At 45.2% G+C, this 21,706-nt stretch overlaps 1 protein-coding gene across 1 annotated transcript in view; it reads left to right on the top strand.

Annotated features, from left to right (window-relative positions):
- Positions 1–540: 540 nt before the first annotated feature.
- Positions 541–21,706, top strand: part of LMO7 (LIM domain 7) — a gene marked incomplete at its 5' end in the record, with an annotated part of 135,132 nt that continues 113,966 nt past the window's right edge. The window contains one exon of the mRNA XM_084274716.1: positions 541–609. Coding sequence (XP_084130842.1) covers positions 541–609 — 69 coding nt within the window. The remainder of the gene's footprint in view (positions 610–21,706) is intronic.

The following is a 21,706-nucleotide window of genomic DNA, read 5'->3' as shown; positions in this document are numbered from 1 at the left end:
TGTCCCGCCAGAGGGTGGCGGCGGCCCGCAGGGTTGGCCCGGCCCGGTCGGGCGGGGCAGCGTGCGGGGCGGCAGGTGGCGGGGGCCGGGGCGGAGGTGGCCGGCCCTGAAAGGTGCGATTGTCCCCAGCTATTCCTGGTATGCGCCGGGGCGGGAGCCGCCGGGGGCGGCCTCCACCGGGCAGGCGGGCGGGCGGGCGGGCGAGGGGCGCCGCGGCCCGGCGGGACGGAGCCGCCGCCAACCACTGCCGCGGGAGGCGGGGGGAGTGTGCAGCCTCTCCCGGGCGTCCGGCTGCCCCCGGGGGGTCGCGGCGTTGCTTTACAGCCGGCGGCTCCTTCGAATTCTTGTGGTCGCTGAGCTCCCGGGAGGGGGAGTTCCGCGGGGAGGAGACGGAGGGGGAGGAGGAGACGGCGCGGAGAGCGTTAAAAGGAGGCAGCTGAATGACAGCGGCTGCTTCCCGCGCCCCCACCTCTCCGCAGCTCCGGCCGCTCGCCGTCACCCCCACCCCCGCTCTCCTCCTCTTCACGCTTTCTGCCGGCCATGGAGGGGAGAGAGGACGCGGAGTGCGGCTGCCAGGCGGCGTTCGACGAAGCTCGGCGATGGGTGGAGGTGAGGCGGCTCTCGGCCCCTTTCTGCGTGTGTGCCCCCCTTCCCAACCTTCCCCGAGCCCCTTCCCCGTGAGGCGGCCAGACCGCCGGGCGCCCCCGTTCCCCCAGGCAGGTCCGGGGTCTCGGCACCCCTCGTACAGCCGCGGGGCTGCCCCCTGGTCGGGCGGGAGCTCCGGGGACGGGACTCCCAAACTTCTGTTTCTTTGTCGGCAGCTGCGCGCTGCTTTTTTCTTTTCCGACGGCGTCGCGGAAGCTGGCTGGGGTCTCCTTGGCGGTGTCCCCACCGCCCCCCTCCCCACCGCCCAAATTAAAGGCTGCTGGGGCTGCCCTCCCGTCACCCAGGCTTATAATTTCTTGCCATCACGTAAACTGCTCCTCTGGCGCTTGCCCCGGGACGGCCCGAATTAGAGGCACTCACTCCTCATCTTCACGCCCTGGGCAGGGAACCTGAAATTCGGGGCACTTTGCTTCTCCACACGCGGGTGGCTGACCCCGGACCTCAGTACCTCGTTACACAAACCCACCCCGGAGAGGCGTGTGCTGAGGCTGGGGGGGGGGGGGGGGAAGGAGGCTGCGCGCAGGGGTACGCGGGGGTGCGCGTCCGGGGGCAGCGGGGGCCGGCTGAGCCGGGCTGGGGGCGCGGGGGGTGTTGTAGGGACCCTCAGGCGTATCGGGTCGGGACGCGCTTTTAAACAGGCGCTTTAGCGGTTCACGTGGGGGTTTTTTTACGGATAAAGCTTGTTTCTGTGCGCCCTGGTCCACTTGAGATTGAGCTTCTGTCGCCGGTAACTTTCGGAGAAGGGTGTTAGTTGCTTCCCTTACTCCCCATCCTCACAAGCCGAGGGACCGAGTCCTCCTTTGTTTCGTCTGTAAAACAATGACATCTAGTGCTTAAAATCCACGGAGAATTCGGAACCAAGGGTGTCGCAAATGACTCTGGCGAGTGGCAGTTCAGTTAAGTGCCATCCGCAGATGTAGGTGGTAAAAGCAGCTCTGCCTTCCCCGGGTGTCCAGCTCACGTCCAGGAGTTGATGTAACTGAAGTGTTCTTCTCTGACTGTGCAATTCTTGCATTGCTTTCTCTGAACTGTAGAGCTTATTGTAAATACCTTCATCGAGGTGGTGTAATAAGGTCTTCAAAAAATCCTATTTTAATGTTTTTGAGTCTTTCCAATAGCTTCTATTTTTAGAAATCGCTCCTGGTTTTCATCTGATACTGGCTGGTTGTGCCATTCCTACACAGGGCTCCCTCTTGGCCAGCCAGTGGCCCCTGGGAGCAAAGCGATGTACCTGTAAAGTCTGTGCTGTATGTATAGTGGGAAAACCTTACATTCACACCCCCCCCCCCCCCCCCCCAGCCTTCCCCATCTCGTTTGCGTGGCTGTATTTTGCTTCTGGCACGTGAGAGCTCTTTGGGTTTTAAAGCAGCTTTAAAACTTACTCCTTGAAGGAACTTTTTATTTCAAACTGAGTGACTTCAAAACCTGCAGGTATTGGTAAACAGGATGCAAAGGACTCTGTAATGTAGCAGGAAAACGTAAATATTTATTTCCCTGTGAAATGAGGCTTGTGTTTCACAGAGTCCCCTTGTGCTCCGCTGCTCTTTAAATGCAGATGGATGAAAAAGCCAAGACCAGCCATTTCCGTTGTTGTATGTGGAGAATAAAGGTATTTTTAGAGTGATGAGACATTTCCCAGAGTTTTGTGGCTCTTGATGCAATGCGGTGGTGTGCATTGAGCTTCACTGAGAGTGAAGCTCGGTCAGTCCTAATGGCTAAGCAATTAGATTTGAAGATGAAGATGAGGCAGGGGTCCAAATATTTATGAACGTGGAAGTCCTTATGTTTTGGTAAGGTTTTGTGTGCTAGCTGCCCTTAACATTAGAGGAAGATGAAAGCATTCAAACACTAGCTACTATATACTTAAAGAACCGGCGAAAAACCTCTTTGTAAACTGTTAATATTTCGCTTTGCTATTGACATCTGCTTTGACATACTTTTACATTTCAAGACAGAACTTGTGGGAGTGGGAGATCTGTAAAAAATAAACCCCACCCCCAAATCACCCCTATTAAGCCATTCCCAAACCCAGAAAACCTGAGCTCAAACCTTGAAGCTAAGGCTTTTTTGTAGTGGGAATGGGTGGCTGCATTTATTTGTCAGATCTTGGGGGGGGGGGGGGGGGAACTCCACCCTCAAACATCAAAAGTTTTTACTGCATCTGTTCCTGAAACTTTTGGTAAGAGAAAATTTTGTCCTGGTCAGGTCCCTCTTCTGCCTGTTCCTGTCTGGAGTCTCCACATTGTACTGCAGCCACTGGCTCATGGGAGCCAAAACATTTGATCCTAGTTCTTATGCTATAAAAAAACCCCAAAACAACAACAACAACTTGATTAAGAGTAATAACAACAAAAAACCCTGCATCTGATATCTGGTGAAAGTTAATGAAAGTCTTTGTTCTTTAATTCAGGTTCATGTTGAGGCGTATTTTATGGTAATGTTGGCAAGGCAGGTCTGTAGCCTTTACGGTGCTACAACCTCTTCAAGTGTAGTCCCCAACTTCTTGTAAAATAGGTTTTGTGTGCTGTGGTGAATGGTGGGGGAGAAGTTGTGGCTTGCATCACTCTGGCAGGAGGAGGGTAGTGTCGCTGGGAGAGCTGGCTGTTGAGATCATCTGATTCTTTTGGGGGAAAAGAGTGGTCACTTTCTGTGCAGAACTTGGATCCTTTCAGGTGTCCCTTACCCAGAGCACGGCGTTGGTTAGCAGTGTGGGATCTGGGGTGGGTGGTTTTGTATCTGGGACCTTTCGGGGTCGTCCTTGCTCTGCCTGTAACAAGGGGTGCTGGTCAAACTGACGTGCAGCTTCAGCCTGTACTTAGCACCTCAGCTGGGCAGATGGTGTGTGCCGAGACCAGAATAAACCACTGGAACAGCACAAATTAGAAACGGCTCCTCTAAGGTAGAGCTGTGTTTGCCAAAGCCAGAAATAGCTGAGTTAAAATTATTTCACTGTGTTCTGTTCCATATTATAACTTCAGCAAGCCAAAAGCTGCTCCTCAAAACCAAAGCATGCTTCCCCCAGCTATGAAATATCCCAGACTGCCGAGTCTGTTTTCCCACTTGGGCACATGGGAGTCTGCCTCTTCCTCTCTGCAGCTCACCACAAAGTTCATCCCTGTGGATGAAGGGAGGGGGGCATGGTCCCTCTTCCCAAAAACACCCTTCACTGGTTTAGTGGCGATGTGTCTCTGACTGTTCAAGAGGAAAGAAGAGTGCGTGCTGTTTCCTTATAAAACCTCTCTAGGTTTTGATTCGTGTTCTGTGTCTTAAACAAACCCTAATCCTCAGGTAAATGGCTAGGACTTGAAATGGTTTGCTAAAGCAGCTTGAAACCTAAACCATGAAGTCTGTAAATCTTTAGTTAAAGTGCCCTGAGGCAAGTAACACTTGAATTTTTTATTTTGCTTCCCCCCACCCCCGCTCAGAAGTAGTTGGATGTACAGATTCCCTCTGAGGGAGGGTGGGCAGTGGGCACGTGCCTGAATGAATTGTTGGAGCGGAGCAGTGGTAGGAAAAGCTCAGGGAGCAACCTTGACCAATCCAGTGAAAAATTGGTGTAACTTTAATATTGCAAACTATTATGGGGCCTCTCAGGAGCTTCAGTTCTTCTCCTGGTAACTCATCTGGAGTTGTATGAAGTCAGATGTTTTGAAACTTACCCTTTTCATTTGATATCCTTGTCGGGAGCGTTGATCTCCAGAGTCACAAGCAGGACCTTGTAGCCCTGGGACTGTTCCGTGTGCAGAGCTGCTGCAGTGCAACAGGAGAAGCCCTTTCTAGTGGGATTGCTACCAAGTGTTGATGGGGAGAGGTGCTTCACCATTAGGAGTCCTGTAGTAAGATAAGGTTTTCTTGGTGTTGATAGGCAGCGTTAGAGGAAGGGAGCCCAGCATGTCTTAAGATACCTCTGCTGCTCCTGTCTGCCACAGCCATTGATTAGGTGGTGAAATAGCCTGATTGATCTGAATGCTGTGGTGTGTGCTGATGGTGTCACTTACTGTTGCATTGCAACCTGTTTTTTCTAAAACTCTCTTCCCCTGTGATTTAAAGTATTGGTTACATTTTGGATGTTGGAAAGTTATTTGGAGGGTTGAGGGGTTTTTTGGGGGTTATTTCCAGAAAAAAACCCAAATGCATGTGTACAGACACACAGACCCACAGCCCCTGCCTGCTCAGAAGATTAAAAAGTCAGGTTTGCAGCATGGCTTGGTAGAAAGAGTCAGCTTGAGGATAAAACTGGAGAGCCAGGACTACTCACTGAAATCTTCTGGTTTGGACCAACAGTGCAGCAGTCAAATCCAGCACACGGTCTCGGACATGTGGCTGCCAAATGTTTCAGTTTGTTGAAACTGTTTGAAATCTGCATTTCTACTGTATATTTTTATGGCTTCTGCAAATGCAGTGAGAGGTCTAGCAGTGGTGCTTCCCCTGGATTTGCGTAGAGATCTTACCTCAGTGATTACTTCGGTTTTGTTTTTCCCCCCCAAGCGTGAATCTAATGCATATAGTCTGGTATGGCAGATGGGAGGAATAACTGTAGAGACAGGAGACACATCTCAACAGTGCAAATCCTCTTCTCGTAGGCACCTTTTATTTCATTTGAGCTCATCATTATGAAAAGGATTTTTCTTGGTAAGGTGTTCATGGATAGCTTGGAGAGAGCCAGACAATGTCCTGGATGGTGTTGGAATGAAAAATGTGTGCATGGAAAAGCAAAAATCTATATATTGTGTTGCCTAAACCATGTCTAATACTGGGTAATTCTGTCAAGTCATAAAACCTGGGTGGGCTGGTTTCTGGAGAACTTCTTACAGTGCTGCTGCCAAAGTCCTGGCTCGCCTCTACGTAAGGGATGTGTTTAACCCTCCTTTAGGTGGATGCATCAATATTTCATTCCCATTCTTGGCAGAGAGCCCTAGCATGGAGTAAATGTAAGTGTATCCAATTAATATATAAATATGAATTGATACATAACTATACATGCTGCTAAGTAAATACTGCAGGAATGTAAATCCTAGAAATAACGTTCTATACTGACTGCAGATGATAGAAGTGCTAGGGCTAGCAATAGTGTTTTAGGGGGAGAGAGTGGCAGTAGTAACTTCTATCTGGCTGAACATTCTTCTCTCTGTCCCCTTGTCCCTTTCTGCTGGACCTCAGGAAAGGTATCTGTATTTTGTGATGTGCCCGAGAGAAAAACAGGGCTGAGTTTTGCTTGAGATGAAAATCTATTTCCTGGTTTCTGCAAGGTGGGTTTATATATTTTTTGAGTTAAGTCTGTGTTTGGATTTTTGAGAGGTGCTTGAAGTCTGTCTTCACGCAGCCCCATGTGATGGGCACGCATAGCTTTGAGCTGAGTTCAGCCCTGTTTCCTTTGTACATGGCTTCTCTTTGTAGTGCTGAAGCGTTGTTTTAAAATTCTGTGTGAAAGCAGCATCTGCAGGCACTTTAAGAGGAGGAATTAACTTTCTGATTATAGAAATTGGTATGTCCCCTATACTAGGGAAATGCATTGCAGCTTAGGGGGGGATCTGCAGACAATTCTGACCAGACTTTCTTTTCTATTTTATGGTTACCAACTACAGTTAGTCATGGTGTTAGTTTTCTTCTTTTCCTCCTGTCTCTTTGTTTGTTTGTTTTTGATCTGCGTGACCTGAACCTTTCTTTGGTTTCACAAGGTCATGTATTATTTTCCTCCTGTAGTTTGGGGAGGAGGCAAGACGGCAACTTCCATGCTGGGCATGCTTTTTCCTCCCCCTTCCTTACTATGGACTCCCTCTTAGCACTTTTTGTCAAGTGCTTTGTTTTTTTATTTTGGGACCAATTTTTAAAGTTTTTTAACGACCACTTGTGTTTATTACATTAGATGCTGACCTTGCTGAGGTTTGGAAAACACTTGGGTTTTATTGTCTCGTAAGAACCAGATAGGTTCCAGCTGTTTCTTCTACCTACCACTCCTCCTTGTTAAGAGTTCCTTTATTCACTCTTGGAGAAGGGGTTTTTTTTGGGGTTTTAAAGAGGTTTTTTTTAATTATTTTTAAACAAAACAAAAGGAACCTTAACCTTTTCTGCTTAATGAGACTAACATAACTCTTAACTTTTTTTTTTCCTTTTTTTTTTTTTTAAATGGGCTTTCCAGTTTCAGCATTTTAATGAAAACCAGCACGTGCTCTTGGGCCCGGGGTACTAGAAATGCTTCTGCTGGTGGAAGGTGTGCTTGACACACCGAACACATTACCTGAATTTCCTTAGGAGGAGTGTTTTGGCTTTACTGTTTTTTTCACATACCCAAATACTGTCAATCCAAGTGAAAATCCAGCTTTAAAGGGGTGTAGAATAAGATACTTTAGAATATGTTCTTTGGTTCCTTATGCTGTGAGCTTCTGCAAGCAGTTGTGGATTTGGTGTTTATGAATACTGTTGATTTGGTTTGGTTTTGCTTTTTTTTGACAAAAAGATGTATTGACCTGGCATACTGGCTTTCAGGTTGGATATTCAGCTGTAAAACTTTTGTTAGGCAGAACAGTGACAGTTAATTTCGGCACTGCTTTGCATTTGTGGTGCAGAACACCTGGGATTATTTTAGAAGGGCATGAGGATTATAAAACTTGGTTGTTTTGGGGTTGTTTTTTTTCCCCCAGTGCTGGGTGTGTTGGCACACTTCTTTGCACTAGCTCATATATGAAGGTCCTAACTTTGTTTCTGGATGTGATTCAGCTTTGAATTGTTGTTATTATGAAAGAAACCCGATACACTAACTTTGGGAAATAGTTATTACTATTGGGGCAATAAAAGAAAGTCAAAAACACTGTTTTAAGGGCATAAACCCACATCTTTAAGGGCATATCTGTGTTGGAACCAAGTCGACTAGTGTACTTAGTGAAAATGTTTGGTGTTGGGCCAAGCTGTCCTCCAAGAGTAAGTCCCACAACGATGTGGTTTTGTGTTACCACTGGACCGTTATCACAGCAAGGTGTCATTGAAACTCCCGTTCTTGGCATGTCCTTGTCCTGCCTCCTTTGTGGTGGCAGTGGCTTTTGTCTGACCCTCCAGTGGTTTGGCTCAGGAAATTCATCTGGTGATGGAGGCTCAGCCTGTTGTGTGGTATTGTATACTTGCTTAGCTCCTGGAAGGTGAGATGATGGGCACCAGTGCTTATGCCAAGGAAGAGGTGGTGATGGTGGGGTTTGCCTTTTGGTGGCAGCTCTCGGAGTTGCAGCCCAGCTAATGGGATGCAGAGAGGCAGATACCTGAATTGAGACAAACCCTCTCTTTCCCTGGAGGCCTCTCTAGTTACCTGCTCCTGCTCATTGCCTGGTTCTCCTCTTTATACGACTTCGGAGCGGTTTGCTAGGTGCCTGGGGTTGAGGTATAAGCTAGACACCTAAATTAGAGAGGCTGGCTGCCAGCTGTAAATAATTTCTCCAGGATGAATTTCATAAGGCTTATAAATACGATTTGCGCTGTTTTAAATAGAAACTCTTCCAGGATTTTCTGGCCCAAAGCATTTGAAAATATTTGGTATGCTTATATACTGAGTTCTGCTATGGCAGAAGTCAGCCCTTGTGTCTCTGTTGGCCGGGGGAAGATCCTTCAGAGGCATTGGGACCATCTGGCCCAGCCGTTCTGCAGTGATCATCACCTGTGCTTCAGGGGTGCAGTCTCACCTCAGATCTAATCTCCATCCTTGTTTGCAGATTCTTTCCTGGAAGTACCCTTATCGACCCTGCCATTTCTTACTTATTTATTATTTTTCCTTCAGGAAGGAATTTGAAAAATGTAGCTTGTGGAGTTAAGTTAGTTGTGATCTGAGAGCTACTTTGGGGTCAAATGATCACGTTGGCTGGTAAATCACAGTGTGATTAAAAAGTGGAAGCAAATGAAACCAGGTGTCAAAGTGACTGTGGAGAAGATGAAGAGAAATTAAGATCCATCTTTTGACACTGCAGGAGTGGTTTGTTTTGGTTTCTTGGGGTTGCTATGTGTAGCAGCAGTTGCTGCACTGCCTTGAAATGCTTGGATACTATTTCAGGTCAGGTGGAGCTGGGGACAAAGCTACACATGACTGCATTTCCACTGTAGAATTTAAAAAAAGTCCAAACCAATACCAGAACACCTCTTATTCTTCCCTGTCTCATCATGTGCTGTTTGCTGAAATGCTACTGCTGACAGAATCAAGATACCTCTTGATGCATCTGAAAATGGAACCCTGAGCAAAAATTAACTGGACACCTGATTGCAGATTCTTTTGCAAATAGAAAAGGGTTGTAACAAAGTGATAGGAATTGTTTTAAGTAACTAGAAAGTACCTTCTTTATATATATATATATGTATATATATGTTTCTTTCTTTTCAAAGCTAGGTGAGCATCCTCATGGTGAGTTCTCTGCGTTCGGTAAAAAGGTTGTGTGGAGCTGCTGCTCTTTGAGCTGCATGGAAGTGCAGCGAGGAAGGAGGCCTGAGCTCCAGGTACAGATGGATATCTTTCACAGACATTTGCCTGATGCTGTGGAGGGAAGGGGGAAAAAAAAAACCTTCCTGATATAATAAACATCAACTCAATGATTATTCAGGAAGGTATTGCTTCACAGCGAGGAGTCTGACGTGTCGGCGCTGCTTTTTTTTTCAAAGACAAACCCCCATTAAGGTGCACAGACTTGGTTGCTCGCTAATGACCTGACTGTCATGTGTCTGATAAAATCCAAAAGTCCTCTGTGACGTTGGGGTAGGCCTTGCAGACATGGGCTATAATCTCATTTGAGAGCATCGTTAAAGGCTCCAGGAAGTTCCGCATGTCTAGTGTCAGCGGATGGGGTTGGGAGCTGCGTGCTGCAGAGGAATAAGAGGAGAGAGAGGCTTGGAAAAGGGAGAGGAGAAATGTCCTCCTAAGGTTTTGTGTAAATAACTACGTTTCCTTCCTACTGGAGCGTGTTTCTTTGTAAGTATTTAAATTACGAAGTTTTGTAGAATGTACTGGCTTTTAAAATTGGGGGGTGGGGGTGTTTGTTTTGTATTTTGAGCATTCGAAAGATATGGGGAATATTGTTTCAGACTGCTCTAAACTTCTGAATGTGTTGCTAGAGTTTTTGTAAAATCAGTATGTCCTGTGCTTTACCTAACATGGGGCAGGAAAGCCTACTAAAAAAATGCATGTGTATGTGTACTAGCTTTCCTATTTCTTGTGTCCCCAGCTAAGAATGTCTAATTTTTCTTTTTTTCTTTTTTTTAAGTGTGGCAACTAAAATCTTCTGGCACTCCATTTGCTAGGGGAATCTTTGATCTTTCCTGGTAAAAACTGTCTCCCCTTGAAAACTGCAGTAAAAAAGGTGAACGTTCTCTTCTTAAACTTTTATTTGGATATACCATAGTTGAGAAGAATAATGCTCCTAAGTCACTCCTGGCTCTCAATATAAAGGTTAGTTTTGTCAGAATGCAAAATACTAACCATGCACGCTTCGGCAAGAAGAGTTGGTCTTTGCATGTGGGCAGGTCTCTCACAAGGACCTTATCTGCTGGTCCTGGTAACAAAAGGGCCAGGTTGGAGCAGTGTTTTCCACTGCCTGAGCAGACATGGTCGGGAGGCTGTCAGTAATTTGGTTTCCTGTGTCTGGTGCCTAGATGGGTTAGATGCGATCCAGCCGTGCAGATCTCCAGTGGTGACTCATCTGATTGTGGGGGGGGTTTATTCTTCTTTCCTCTGCGATTAGTCGAGGAGGTAGGATAGAAGAGGGTGTCTTTCAGGCAGGAGAAGACTTCTTTAATGTCACGCTACTGTTCAGATAAGGGGGACTGGAATTTGGGAAGGGTATTGGCGTGTCTCAGCTGTGTTTAAAGGTATGTCAGCCTTCTCTGTCTTCTCTTTAAATTCTGTTTCCTTGGAGTGTTATCCCTCACCCAGCTGCGCTGCAGCTGTAGCTCGGCCATGTCTCACCTCTTTGTGAGCTCTTGTGCAGTCTGGGAATGGCTGACCCTGGCACAGGCTCAGTTCAACAGATCCTCCTGGGGGGAGGGCATGGAGAAGAGATCTGGATCTCTGGATCCCTTTCATCCCAACCTCAGCACAAGTGTCTCCCCTCAAGAGAAGAAGTTTACGTGATTTATGTTTGGGGTTTTTTTTGTTCTTGAGGCAGAGGATATATATTCCCCTTTGAGCAGGGACACTCTTCTGCAAATGGCCAGTGGAGGTGGATGTGACATGTGCCAATTTTGCTAATGTCTTCATCTACTGATGTGTCTGATGTTGCTTAGATTGCATGTAATGGTTTTAATTTTTGACAGAGATGCAGATTAAGATATTGAAGTGCTTTGACTGTGTCTACCTACCAGATGTAGGCTGGGAATTGGGAGTAGAATGGCTGCTGTCACACAGAGAGCCATGTGAGCCAGTTTAGGTCTGGCAGGAATACCCATGTATTCTATGGAGTTACAAACATCCTTTGAGATTAGGATGTTCTGAGGTAATTGCAGCCAGACACAGCTCATAGCTCTCTTCATCTTTGGAGCCTGGGTATTGCTCACCTTTTTACTATATGGGAGAAGATTTACAGTATGAAGCTTGTTCCTATGGAACTTCTGGGTGACTGTCAGGAAGGCTGTTTCCCAGAGTGCTGATAATACATAGGTTCCACAACTATTCTAACAGCGTAAAGTTTGTCTTTTTAAGAGCTTGATAGTCTTAGAGAATGCAACATCCTTGCCATAAGCTATGTCTGTTGGAGAAACTTCTCTTGAGAAAGATGAGTTTAATCTAAACCTTCACTCCTTTAGCTTTAGATATTAGGGGGAAGTTTTTTACAGAGAGAGTGGTGAGGTGCTGGAACAGGCTGCCCAGAAAGGTGGTGGATGCCCCATGCCTGGAGGTGTTCAAGGCCGGGTTGGATGGGGCCCTGGGCAGCCTTGTGTAGATGCAGGCCTGGAGGTTGGTGTCCCTGCCTTTGGTAGGGGGGTTGGAACTGTATGATCCTTGGGGTCCCTTCCAACCCAGACCATTCTATGATTCTATGACTTACCTACCTCCAAACAGGCAAGTATTTATTTGGATTTCAAGTGCCCCTTTCTTTTCTGTATGAGATGCACAATACTGTGGTCTAAGAATTAGGGTCTGTGTAGATGTGAGTGTTCTGTACTCCCTCCCATCTAACTATTTTAAAATAGTTTTCATCCCATGATTCAGAAGAGAAATAGGTAACATAAGGGAGATGCAGATAAAAATCCACCCTGTGGTTGGGACCAGCCTGACAGGCAGCATGCTGCATTGAGGGTCTCGGTGAACAAGGAAGGTGACTCTGGAGACTGAATGTTATTGTAACACCAGCAATCGCGTGCCGACTGTCGCTGTATGCTACACATGTGGTGTTGTCCCTTTCCTCAAGTTAGGAAGTGAAGTTTTGGCCACTTTATCCACTTTTTTTTTTTTCTTTTGGTGTGTGTAGGTTTTATGGCCGTGATGCTCCCTGGTTTCCTGCTGAGAAAAATCTGGTTTGAATCTTGAATTCGAAGCTGCATTTGCTGAGAGGTGCAGGCGTGAGCCTTCAGTATGAATTTAAAGCTTAATTGTTTCCTGGATATAAGAGCCAGGACACTTTCTACTTTACACTGAATTTGACCAGGGTCTATTGCAGGAACTCCCAATGATCATTAAAACATCACTTTTACTGCTGGTAGTTCATTTCTAGGTAGAATTAAACTGACATGTTTTGCAATATTTACATAGCACACTTCTCCCTGTGTAACTCTTTGGCATAATTAGGCTGCAGCACTGTCGTGAAAACGTGGTTTTGGTTAAACACTACAGTGAAGTGAAGTCTTTTAATAATGACCTCTGGAACATCACATAAGCACTGTTAAATCATAGCTGTCAGGCTGGAGTTGTGAAAAACCTCCTCAGCAGCGGCCTGTTCCAGGGAGAGAGTTCTCTAGCAGTCAGAAAATGGTTATAATGCTCTTTGAGACCTTGAAGCCCCTTGATTCTATTTATATATAGTGCCAGGGGGTGCTTGTTGATGATGCTTGTGTCAGATACAACTCCTTGGACTCGCAGACGGTGGGGAGGGAAAGCACAGAGCAAGTGAGCAGCTGATGCTCTCTCTCTCTGTGAAGATTCATTACTCTACACAAGTCACTTGCATGCATGCAGTCTGGAAATGCTGGAGGTCTTTGATCTTGAAAAGTTAATGTTCGAAAATGTAAATGATGCACTTCTTTGATCTGCTGCTTAACTTAAATGGTAATTGTGAAAATTACACTAGGCAGCTTTGCACTTTAAGGTTTGGGCTTTTCATTTCACACTATGTTAATTTTAAGCCAGAGGTCCTTGCTGGTTTTTCATCAGTGAATTCTGGTAAAGGGGGAGATTCTTCTGTGTTTCTACATGGCCTAATTATCAGCAGCAAGTGTGTTTAGTGATTAGGCTCTAACATGCAAGGCCTCTAACACTGACGCCAAGGAACTGTCAGTTTGGCCTGCCTGCCTGTGTATTTGTGGCTGGGGTAGCAGGAATGGTTAAGGCTGAGCAGTAGAAAGTGAAGAGACTTCGAGCCGTGTGAGGGAACGCTCGGGCACGTGCTGCAGCACAGGCTGGAGAGGGGTCATCCCAAGCATCTGCTGATAGCAAAGGAGCAGAACCATTTTATCTTGGGTCTGTCTGTGCTGCTGGACTTTGTGTTGCTGCTTTTCCAAACTACTGTCATCTGCTAATTGGAAAAGCCTACTGGGTAATTTAGGGCTCCTAAAATGTTGGTGAAGCTCATGCAAAGTTCAGTCTTTTCCTTACATCAGCTTTCTAGTGCTGTAGTGGATTTTTCTGTCCTATTTACCATCAGTGATGGTAAAGACTTCTCTGCCTTTGTCCTGTTTTCTTATGAAAGGGGTTTTTGAAGTCTGAGGGCCACATCAAACTGCCCACTAGTAACTCACAAGGTTGTTCAGGCTCTTATCCATGTGTAATAGGTTCTTTAAAGATCCTGTTGGTCCAATGCCGACTAAAAAAATCAGCTGCTAAACTGAAATGAAGCTGTTAATTACCCCCCTTAGTAAAATTGCTTTGTGTGCTTTTCAATTATTAGTATTTGTTTAACTACACAGAGATTAAGTTTGTGGGGGAGAAGGTTCAAGGTGATTAGTACTGAGTGTCTGCCACAAGGACTCGAAGATGCGCTCGTGGCTGGAGGAGGCTTTCTGTGGGTTTTTGTTTCGATGGGGTTTTTTTAGGAGTGGGTGAAGATTCTTTCTTAGAGTCTACAGAGTGGGATTTTCTCTGTTTTGGATATTATTTTATGGACCTTCTGCTGTAACTCATGCTCCAGTCCCAAAATTTGTCTTGCTTCCTATCTCCTGCTGACTTCCCGTAGGGATGTTTGGTGATAAGTTCAGCGTCATGCTGAATTACCGTATTGCTGCTTTTTTTTCTGATTTCCACTTGTATGTGTGCTGGTGGGTTTGAACATTCGTTTCCAGTAATTTGCATAGGATGCTAAACAATCCCATCCCTTTAGTTGGCACCCAGCTGAAGTGAAGGGAGACATCTTGGGGGAGAGCTGCCTGCCTCTGTATTTGTTTAAGCACAAAACAGAGGAGAAGGTATTTCCAACCAGGGGTGGCAATGGTTGCCAGGGAAAAGAAACCTGAAATATCTTTTCTGAGGTTATAGAAATTATTTAGCTTGGGTTTCAGTACTTCACTGTGATAGCTTCATCGTTAAAGTTTCTTTTAGGTGGATAAGGACTTATAAAACTTCCAGGTAACTGCTCAGAATGAAAATGAGCTCTTTTAGATTGTTTTTTCTTTAAGTTAGGAAATTAATGCTTAGATTTTACTTCCCTTTGTCTAAGTGTGTTGGAATCTAGATCATGCTTCCACAAAATTTCTCTTCTCCAGTATGTTCCTTTGGCTTCTGCATCCTTTTGAATAGTAAAGACTTGTAAGATTATTAAAAAATGAATTCTCATATACATGTGAATTAAAGTTATCTGATCAAAATGTTTAGACTGGGGGGGGGGGGGGGGGGGGGGGGGGGAGGGGGCTACAGGAGCCTTCTGCCCTCTCCTTCTGTGGGGACAGAGATTTCCTACCAGAGAGGAGCTTGCCCAGGAGTAGGGCCATGCAGCAGGACTGTTCACTGCCAGTTGTGAACCTCCAGCCTCTCCTTACCCAAGCTTCAGAGTTGTGCCAGTGCTGTCACTGCTTACTTCTTTCTCTTGAAGCTTAGAATGAAGGTCTGTGGCTCGGGGGTTGGTTGAGCACTGAAGTACCATTTTGAAGCTGTTACTTTAAATTATCAGGCAATGCTGAGCTTTTTTCTTTTTTTCAATGCTCCCTCATAGTGATTAAACTCACTTAAAGTCAAGTTGGATCAAGTCATTAATTAAAAGTAAGGAATTTTGTGAGTCCAGATTATTATTATTTTTTTTTTCCATGAACTTGAAGAACTAGAAGCAGGTCTCTTCTGTAGGGCCCTACGAGCAGTTAACTTGTATTTCCTGGTGAACAATGTTGCCAGTTTGAAACCTCTCGCTGCCCCTTTAAGGCTAGCCCGGAACAAAATAAAATAACATAAAAGCCCTTAAGCTTTCAGACCAAAGCTTTGACTTTGAATTAATTGCCCAGGATGAAAAGAGAACTGGTAGGTGTGTTCTGTTTTAGGGATTTTAAAAAACAAACAAACACAAAGTAGTGTCTGTTGCCCCATTCAGAGCTGTTTGCTGTCGGGAGAGCTGCTCTCTCAGAGCCAAACTTCCAACAAGGCTTTGGAGCTCCCCAGGTTTCCCCATATAATTTCATTTCTAGCCTTGTTTGCAGAGTTTGATCAGCCCTTGAGAGTCTGAGGCTTAACCAGAGCTACAGAGCTGCTGCAGTCCTGCAACCCTTCATGCAACTGCCTGTGATGAAGCAGAGCAGCCAAAGGCTTCCTATATCCCATAAAATTCAAGAGGAATCTGATAGTTCAGCTCCCTTCACTCTTTAAGGGGTGAGTCTGCCATTAAATACAGGAATCTCCTGTAATCAGAAAAAACAGATATTTAAGTAGCATCATGCTGAATCTCACTCTTCTTTCCTTCCCTTCCTATCTATTGACGCTGTAGCAGGAAGGTTTGACGGTGACATCTCAAGCTAAACTTGCTCCTCAGGGGCTTCCTTACCAGCAGAGATGCAGGTGCTTGTTTGAAGCCTTGGGAAACTGAGAAGGCCAAGCATTAGGCTCAAAAAGAAGGTTTTTTTCTTGTCTTTCCATAGGTATATTGGGCACATCAGGCTTCCTGCTCAGTGTTACGATGTACAGCGTGTGCTGGGGTTTAGTACTAGATCTTGAAATTGTGTTTAACTTAAAAGCTAGCAGTCGGATGAAATGGGCTTAGACAGGCTTTGCTTTGTTTTGGTGCTCTAGAGCTAATCATTTACAAATTGCTGAGCTGAGGGGCACAAATTAATGACATTCCAGCGTCTTAAAATAGCCCTCACGATGTCATACTGGAAAAATGTGTATTCGGTGTTCATATGCTATGGATTTCACAAATGTTTCATTAATGTGGCAAAATAGGATCAAGACACAGAAAGGAGCTGAACTGATGGTTTGTGGCAGTTATATTCCCTTAATCTGAATGCTGCTGCGTGGTTTTGAGTAGCACAAAAGCCTTTAAAATGTTTGCAAAATGGCTATAAAGAGCCATAAAGAATTCTCTGCTGTGGTATTTTTTATATGTGGTGTTTTTCTTTTTAGCAGAAGTGTTGCTATCACAAGTTTGCTCACAAGAAAACAACTTTGGCTAGCCAGCAAAGCGTTTACCACTTCATCCAGTTTTAATTTGTGCAGAGTTTTTCAGACTTCATCAAAATCACAGCGTTTTCCATTGCAGTGTGTTGTGACTCTTCCAAGGATTCACAAGGTATTTTGCAGGGATTCTCAACTTGCTGTTAGGGTGTTTACAAGGGAAAGACTTCATTCCAGAATAAGCTGTTTTCATATAATATTGAATATGGGTTTCAGGATTGTTTCATTAAACCCCATTTTTGTTTGGGTGAAATGTGGTTTGGGTAGTTACATTGCAGGCTTATTCCTGCATGTAGGCAAGAATATTAACAAGCTTTTTGTTGGACGTTACTTAACTTTAATTTGCTTCTTCAAAGTGAATGGTCCTTTTTTCATTCGACAGCTTTATTGGCCCCGAACCTGCCCTTTGATCTCTGTTAATAAATCTAGTATAAAGACTGACAGTCACTTTTCATAGATGTACCTTTTGAGAGACATGTTATCAATATGAATCTGGACATATTAAAGCGTCTGTAGCCTTGATTACTACAAATCCTTGTCCAAACAAAAGCCTCAGAGGGGCTACCTCTTGTCTATCAGCTTTTGACTTGCATATTTGGGATTTTTTTTTGAGGTTCTTGTGCCAGCTGCTGCTACCATAAAATGTTTGGCCATCAGGGCTGTCTCAACTCGCCTGGTTTCCGTGAAGCCTCCCTGAATGCAGTGGTAACGTTGCACAAAGTAGCTGGAAGCAGCAGCAGAACTGGAATTATCCAGACTTGTGCTGTATCCAGCACGGGGTGTAGGCAAAGGCAGGAGACCAAGATGTAGTGAATGTCATGTCCCCACTGCTGACCTGAAGCGGGGTTATGTGAGGGTTTTGCTGGACACTCTCTTAGGAAACGCTGGAGGGGATGGGGTAGACAACAGAAGTGGCCCTTCTTATGTTTCCATCCCCCTTATTTCTGAAATGCAAATGTGAACAGAACATCTTTCAGGGCTCTCCATTTTTTCCCCTTTCTTTCCCTGGCAACAAGGCTGTTGTTGGGCTTCGCATCTTCTTCCTTGAGGTGTCAAAATCTTGTTTTATTTATTTACTTATTTTTGCTTTTATTTTTAAGGTGTGTGTATAAAATGACGCCTTAAGCAGGTGGCTTCATGTAGCATTTGTGACCAAAAGCTATGTAATGAAGTCCAGACCTGCCTTTACTTTGAATGTTCCCTTCAAAAAAATATGTTTCTGTTATTTTTCTTATGTGGTTTCTGGAAGTTCTTCAAAGAAAACACTGCAGTAGCTGTAGCTATTCTCTCCACTGGTACCTGCCCCATTCCCACATAACTCTGTCATTGGAATTGCCCAGGAGGAGCCCTCTGTCCTTCAGAGCTTGTAGGTCAGTCAGTCTTACTTAGATCAAGGCAATCCTCCATCAAGGAAAGCGAAACCAGGTTGTTTTGTGTGTGTTGCCTGGCGCTGTCACATAATCTTGGCAGAGATGTAGAAAATGCCACGGGTGCATAGGCATCCTCATCACCACCACCTTGTGCACTCTCATCTCTTCTGCGGGAGCCTCCAGTGGTTCCACAGCTGCAGGCTACCAGAGGAGCATGGACCACCAAGATCTTCTCTAAGAGATAAAATGCTAATAATCTTGTACATAAAGGCCGGTCAGTTCCTTCTCCCCCACCACCAGCAGGTTATGAGAACTAACAGGCCATACAGAGGAATTTACTGTGCAAGCAGAACTCATTAGGGAGCATCAATCAGATGCAACCAGTACCTTAGCCTTTAAATCCTAATAAATCATACTTCCCTCTGCAACTTTTCCCATAACATTAGTCTGGTGTTTAGGTTATATATGATAGTATAAGTGCCTCTTAAACTGTGTGTCTTCAGAGTTGCTAATTATCCTGATCAGAGTAATTAGTTAGTTGAGAGGGGAGTATTTGTAGCTGTTCTCCCCTCATGGGTATACAGGGTTTTTTTTTTTCTTGTTTGAACAATGTCAGGCCATAGTAGGTGTTACAGGTTGGAATGTCTGACTTGACAGAGTGCATGTCCTAAAATAAGCCGGTTCGTACATAGACATTGTTTCTGTCTAGGTTATCACGTGTTTTGAGCAGCTGCTGTGAAGCACCTCATTTCCAAACAACACGCCAAAACTCCCCCCGAAACTGGCTTTGTTCTGTCTTATGCCCTGAATCCTGCAGATGCATATATGCTTAACTAAGGATTTTCTCTTTATTTGGTATTCAGATGATGAGACTGAATGAGTAATAAGCTCTTTCATGTGGAAATTGCGTGTATGGCTGGAAGGAGCTCGGAGGTCACGTAGTTCATGAGCAGTCTCTTGTAAGACCGGATATTCTTATACCTAGGCCATTCCTGGCATATATATGTTTTTAACCTCTTAAAAACTGGCCAGCTGGTCTACAGTACATAACTTCTATGGTTAAGTTTTCTTCCCTAATATGTGACAATCTTCTTTGCTGCAAATTAAACCAGTTAGTGTAACTTTTTTGCTTTGGTAAGTCTTGAAAAGAAGTGTTCCCTCTCTGTCTCCTCTCTTTATAATAGCTAGTCCTCATTCTTAAGCCTCTCTTCTGTCTTGACTTGAAATGTCATACGTGCAATAGCACATACCAAACTGAGAGTGGGACAACTAGCTATTGCACCAGAGCAAACTGGTAAATAACCCCTTAAGGCTGTGGCACCCCGTGAAAGGGTGTGGGGGTGACTGGCTACAAACTGAGGTCGAGTCTGTTGCAAAAAAAAAAAAAAAAAAGTTGACAGTTTTGAGATAAGCTCTGCTGAATATTCTTGTGCCAAACTTCAGACCAGCTCTCCAATTCAGGAGAGCCCACTTAACTATTTTTCTTCTTGTGTATCAGACCAGGTAATTTGCCAGAGCAGGAAAAAATAATTATTTATATGTGACATAACAAAAAGAAACATTCCCTCCCTTCTAAACAGCAATGGCTTTGGTGGTGGAGAATCAGCAGTATTTAATGCACTTCTCGAAACTGAAGTTGGGGAAAATAAATGTTATTCTGACTCTTATTCTGGTTTCTCCTCATGTTGTCCCACCTTTAAAGGGGAGATCTTGATTTTCCGTTTTTCAGTCAATGAGACCCTTACAGCCCTTTGAGTTGAAGGTAATTGCTCGTGACTTAGAGCATGCTCTAGAACACAGAAGAACTTCTAATTATGCAAATCCTTCCAGGCTTTACCATCTTGGACATTTTTCTTATGCTCCTGATGGTTGTTTTCCCAGTCCTGTAGTACTTTGAAGAATCTGACAGCTCTTTAACTGACATCGCAGCCATCTTGTCATTATTTATTCACCTTCATCGACCTGATCTGTCCTTTCTTTTTCTTCCAGCATGACTGTACAATTTCTGCTGCATTTTGTCTTCAGTTACGTTTTCACTTCAACTTGCCAGACTCTATTGTGCCAGTTGCATGGATTTTGTTCACTTCTGTCGTTGCTGTTTGGTTTCTCAAGGATAGCCTGTTTAATAATACTGCTGTTTTGGTTTAGGCTACTCAAATTTTATATTGTGTCAAAAGTGTGACAAAAAACTAACTAACCATATTACTACCAATGTGATTGAACACCTACCAGAATCTGTAACAGCCTTTAAAACAGTAAGTAAAGCTGCACGGTACTGCTGTGTAGTCTCTATACACAGAGACCAACAACACCAAGTGTAGAGTTCTGCACATGGGACATAGCAACCCCATGCAGTGCTACAGGCTTTGAGGGACTGGCTGGAGAGCTGTCAGGAAGAGAAGGACCTGGGGGTGTTGGTTGACTGCAGACTGGATATGAGGCAGCAGTGTGGCCAGGAAAGCCAATGGCATCCTGGCTTGTATCAAAAACAGTGTGGCCAGTAGGTCTAGGGAGGTGATTGTGCCCCTGTACTCGGCATTGGCGAGGCCACACCTTGAGTACTGTGTCCAGTTCTGGGCTCCTCACCATAAAAAGGACGTTGAGGTCCTCGAGCGAGTCCAGAGAAGGGCAACCAGGCTGGTGATGGGGCTGGAGGGCAAATCATATGAGGAGCGGCTGAGGGAGCTGGGGATGTTTAGCCTGGAGAAGAGGAGGCTGAGGGGAGACCTTATCACCTGAAGGGAGGTTGTAGAGAGGTGGGCGATGGTCTCTTCAGCCAGGTGACAGGTGATAGGATCAGGGGAAATAGCACAAAGCTACACCAGGGCAGGTTCAGATTACATGTTATTAAAAACATCTTTACTGAAAGAGTTGTCAGGGCCTGGAACAGGCTGTCCAGGGAGGGGGTTGAGTCACCATCCCTGGATGTGTTTAAAAAAAAAGGGTAAATGAGGTACTTAGGGATATGATTTAGCATAGGATGGGAATAGTTGGACTCAGTGACCTTAAAGGTCTTTTCCAACCTTGTGGTTCTTTGACCAGAACTGAAGTTTCCTCCTTGTATTGTGCAAAACTGATGTCTTTGATTAATCAGACTTTTGAGTGGGAAGCTAAGCTGTATTTGCTGCTTGGAGTGGCAGCAACATTTTGGCAGCCCTTTCTGGTTTCCAGCAGATGGTGGTTGCAGCTGAAGGCAAAAGAGAGAGTGGGCACAAACTTGAATATTGGAAGTCCCACTTAGACATTGAAGAGTGGATTAAAGCTAAAGAAGGGAAGGCTTAGATTAGATATTAGGGCAAGTTTTTTACAGAGAGAGTGGTGAGGTGCTGGAACAGGCTGCCCAGAGAGGTGATGAGTGCCCTGTCCCTGGAGGTGATCAAGGCCAGGTTGGATGGGGCCCTGGGCAGCCTTGTGTAGATCCAGGCCTGGAGGTTGGTGTCCCTGCCTGTGGCAGTGGAGTTGGAACTCTGATCTTTGGGGTCCCTTCCAACCCAGACCATTCTATGAGGAGGAACTTCCTTACTGTGGGAGTGGCAGAGCACTGGAACAGGCTACCCAGAGAGGTTTTGGGGTCTCCATCTCTGGAGATATTCACCTGGGTGCTGTCCTGTGCAGCCTGCTCTAGGTGATCCTGCTCTGGTATGGGGGTTGGACTAGATGATCTCCAGAGGTCCCTGACAACCCCTATCGCCCTGTGACTCTGAAAACACGAGGGTGGTTATCAGAACAGTGCATGCATGCAAGGTAACAGTCTGACCCTTGGGTATTTGCAGTGAAGTGCTGTGCTGTGTGTTAATGACTGTCTTGTAGTTATATTTCAGGATCCTTTAAGATTCAGTGACTTATTCATATTGGCTGCTTTTACTCCAGTAAAGGTGCTATGGCAAATTCCCCTATGTTTGTC

Source organism: Gallinula chloropus, assembly GCF_964237585.1.
Source record: "Gallinula chloropus genome assembly, chromosome: 1".
Lineage (NCBI taxonomy): Eukaryota > Metazoa > Chordata > Aves > Gruiformes > Rallidae > Gallinula > Gallinula chloropus.
The sequence above is the reverse complement of the archived record's forward strand: the minus strand, read 5'-3'. Positions and strand labels throughout refer to the sequence as shown.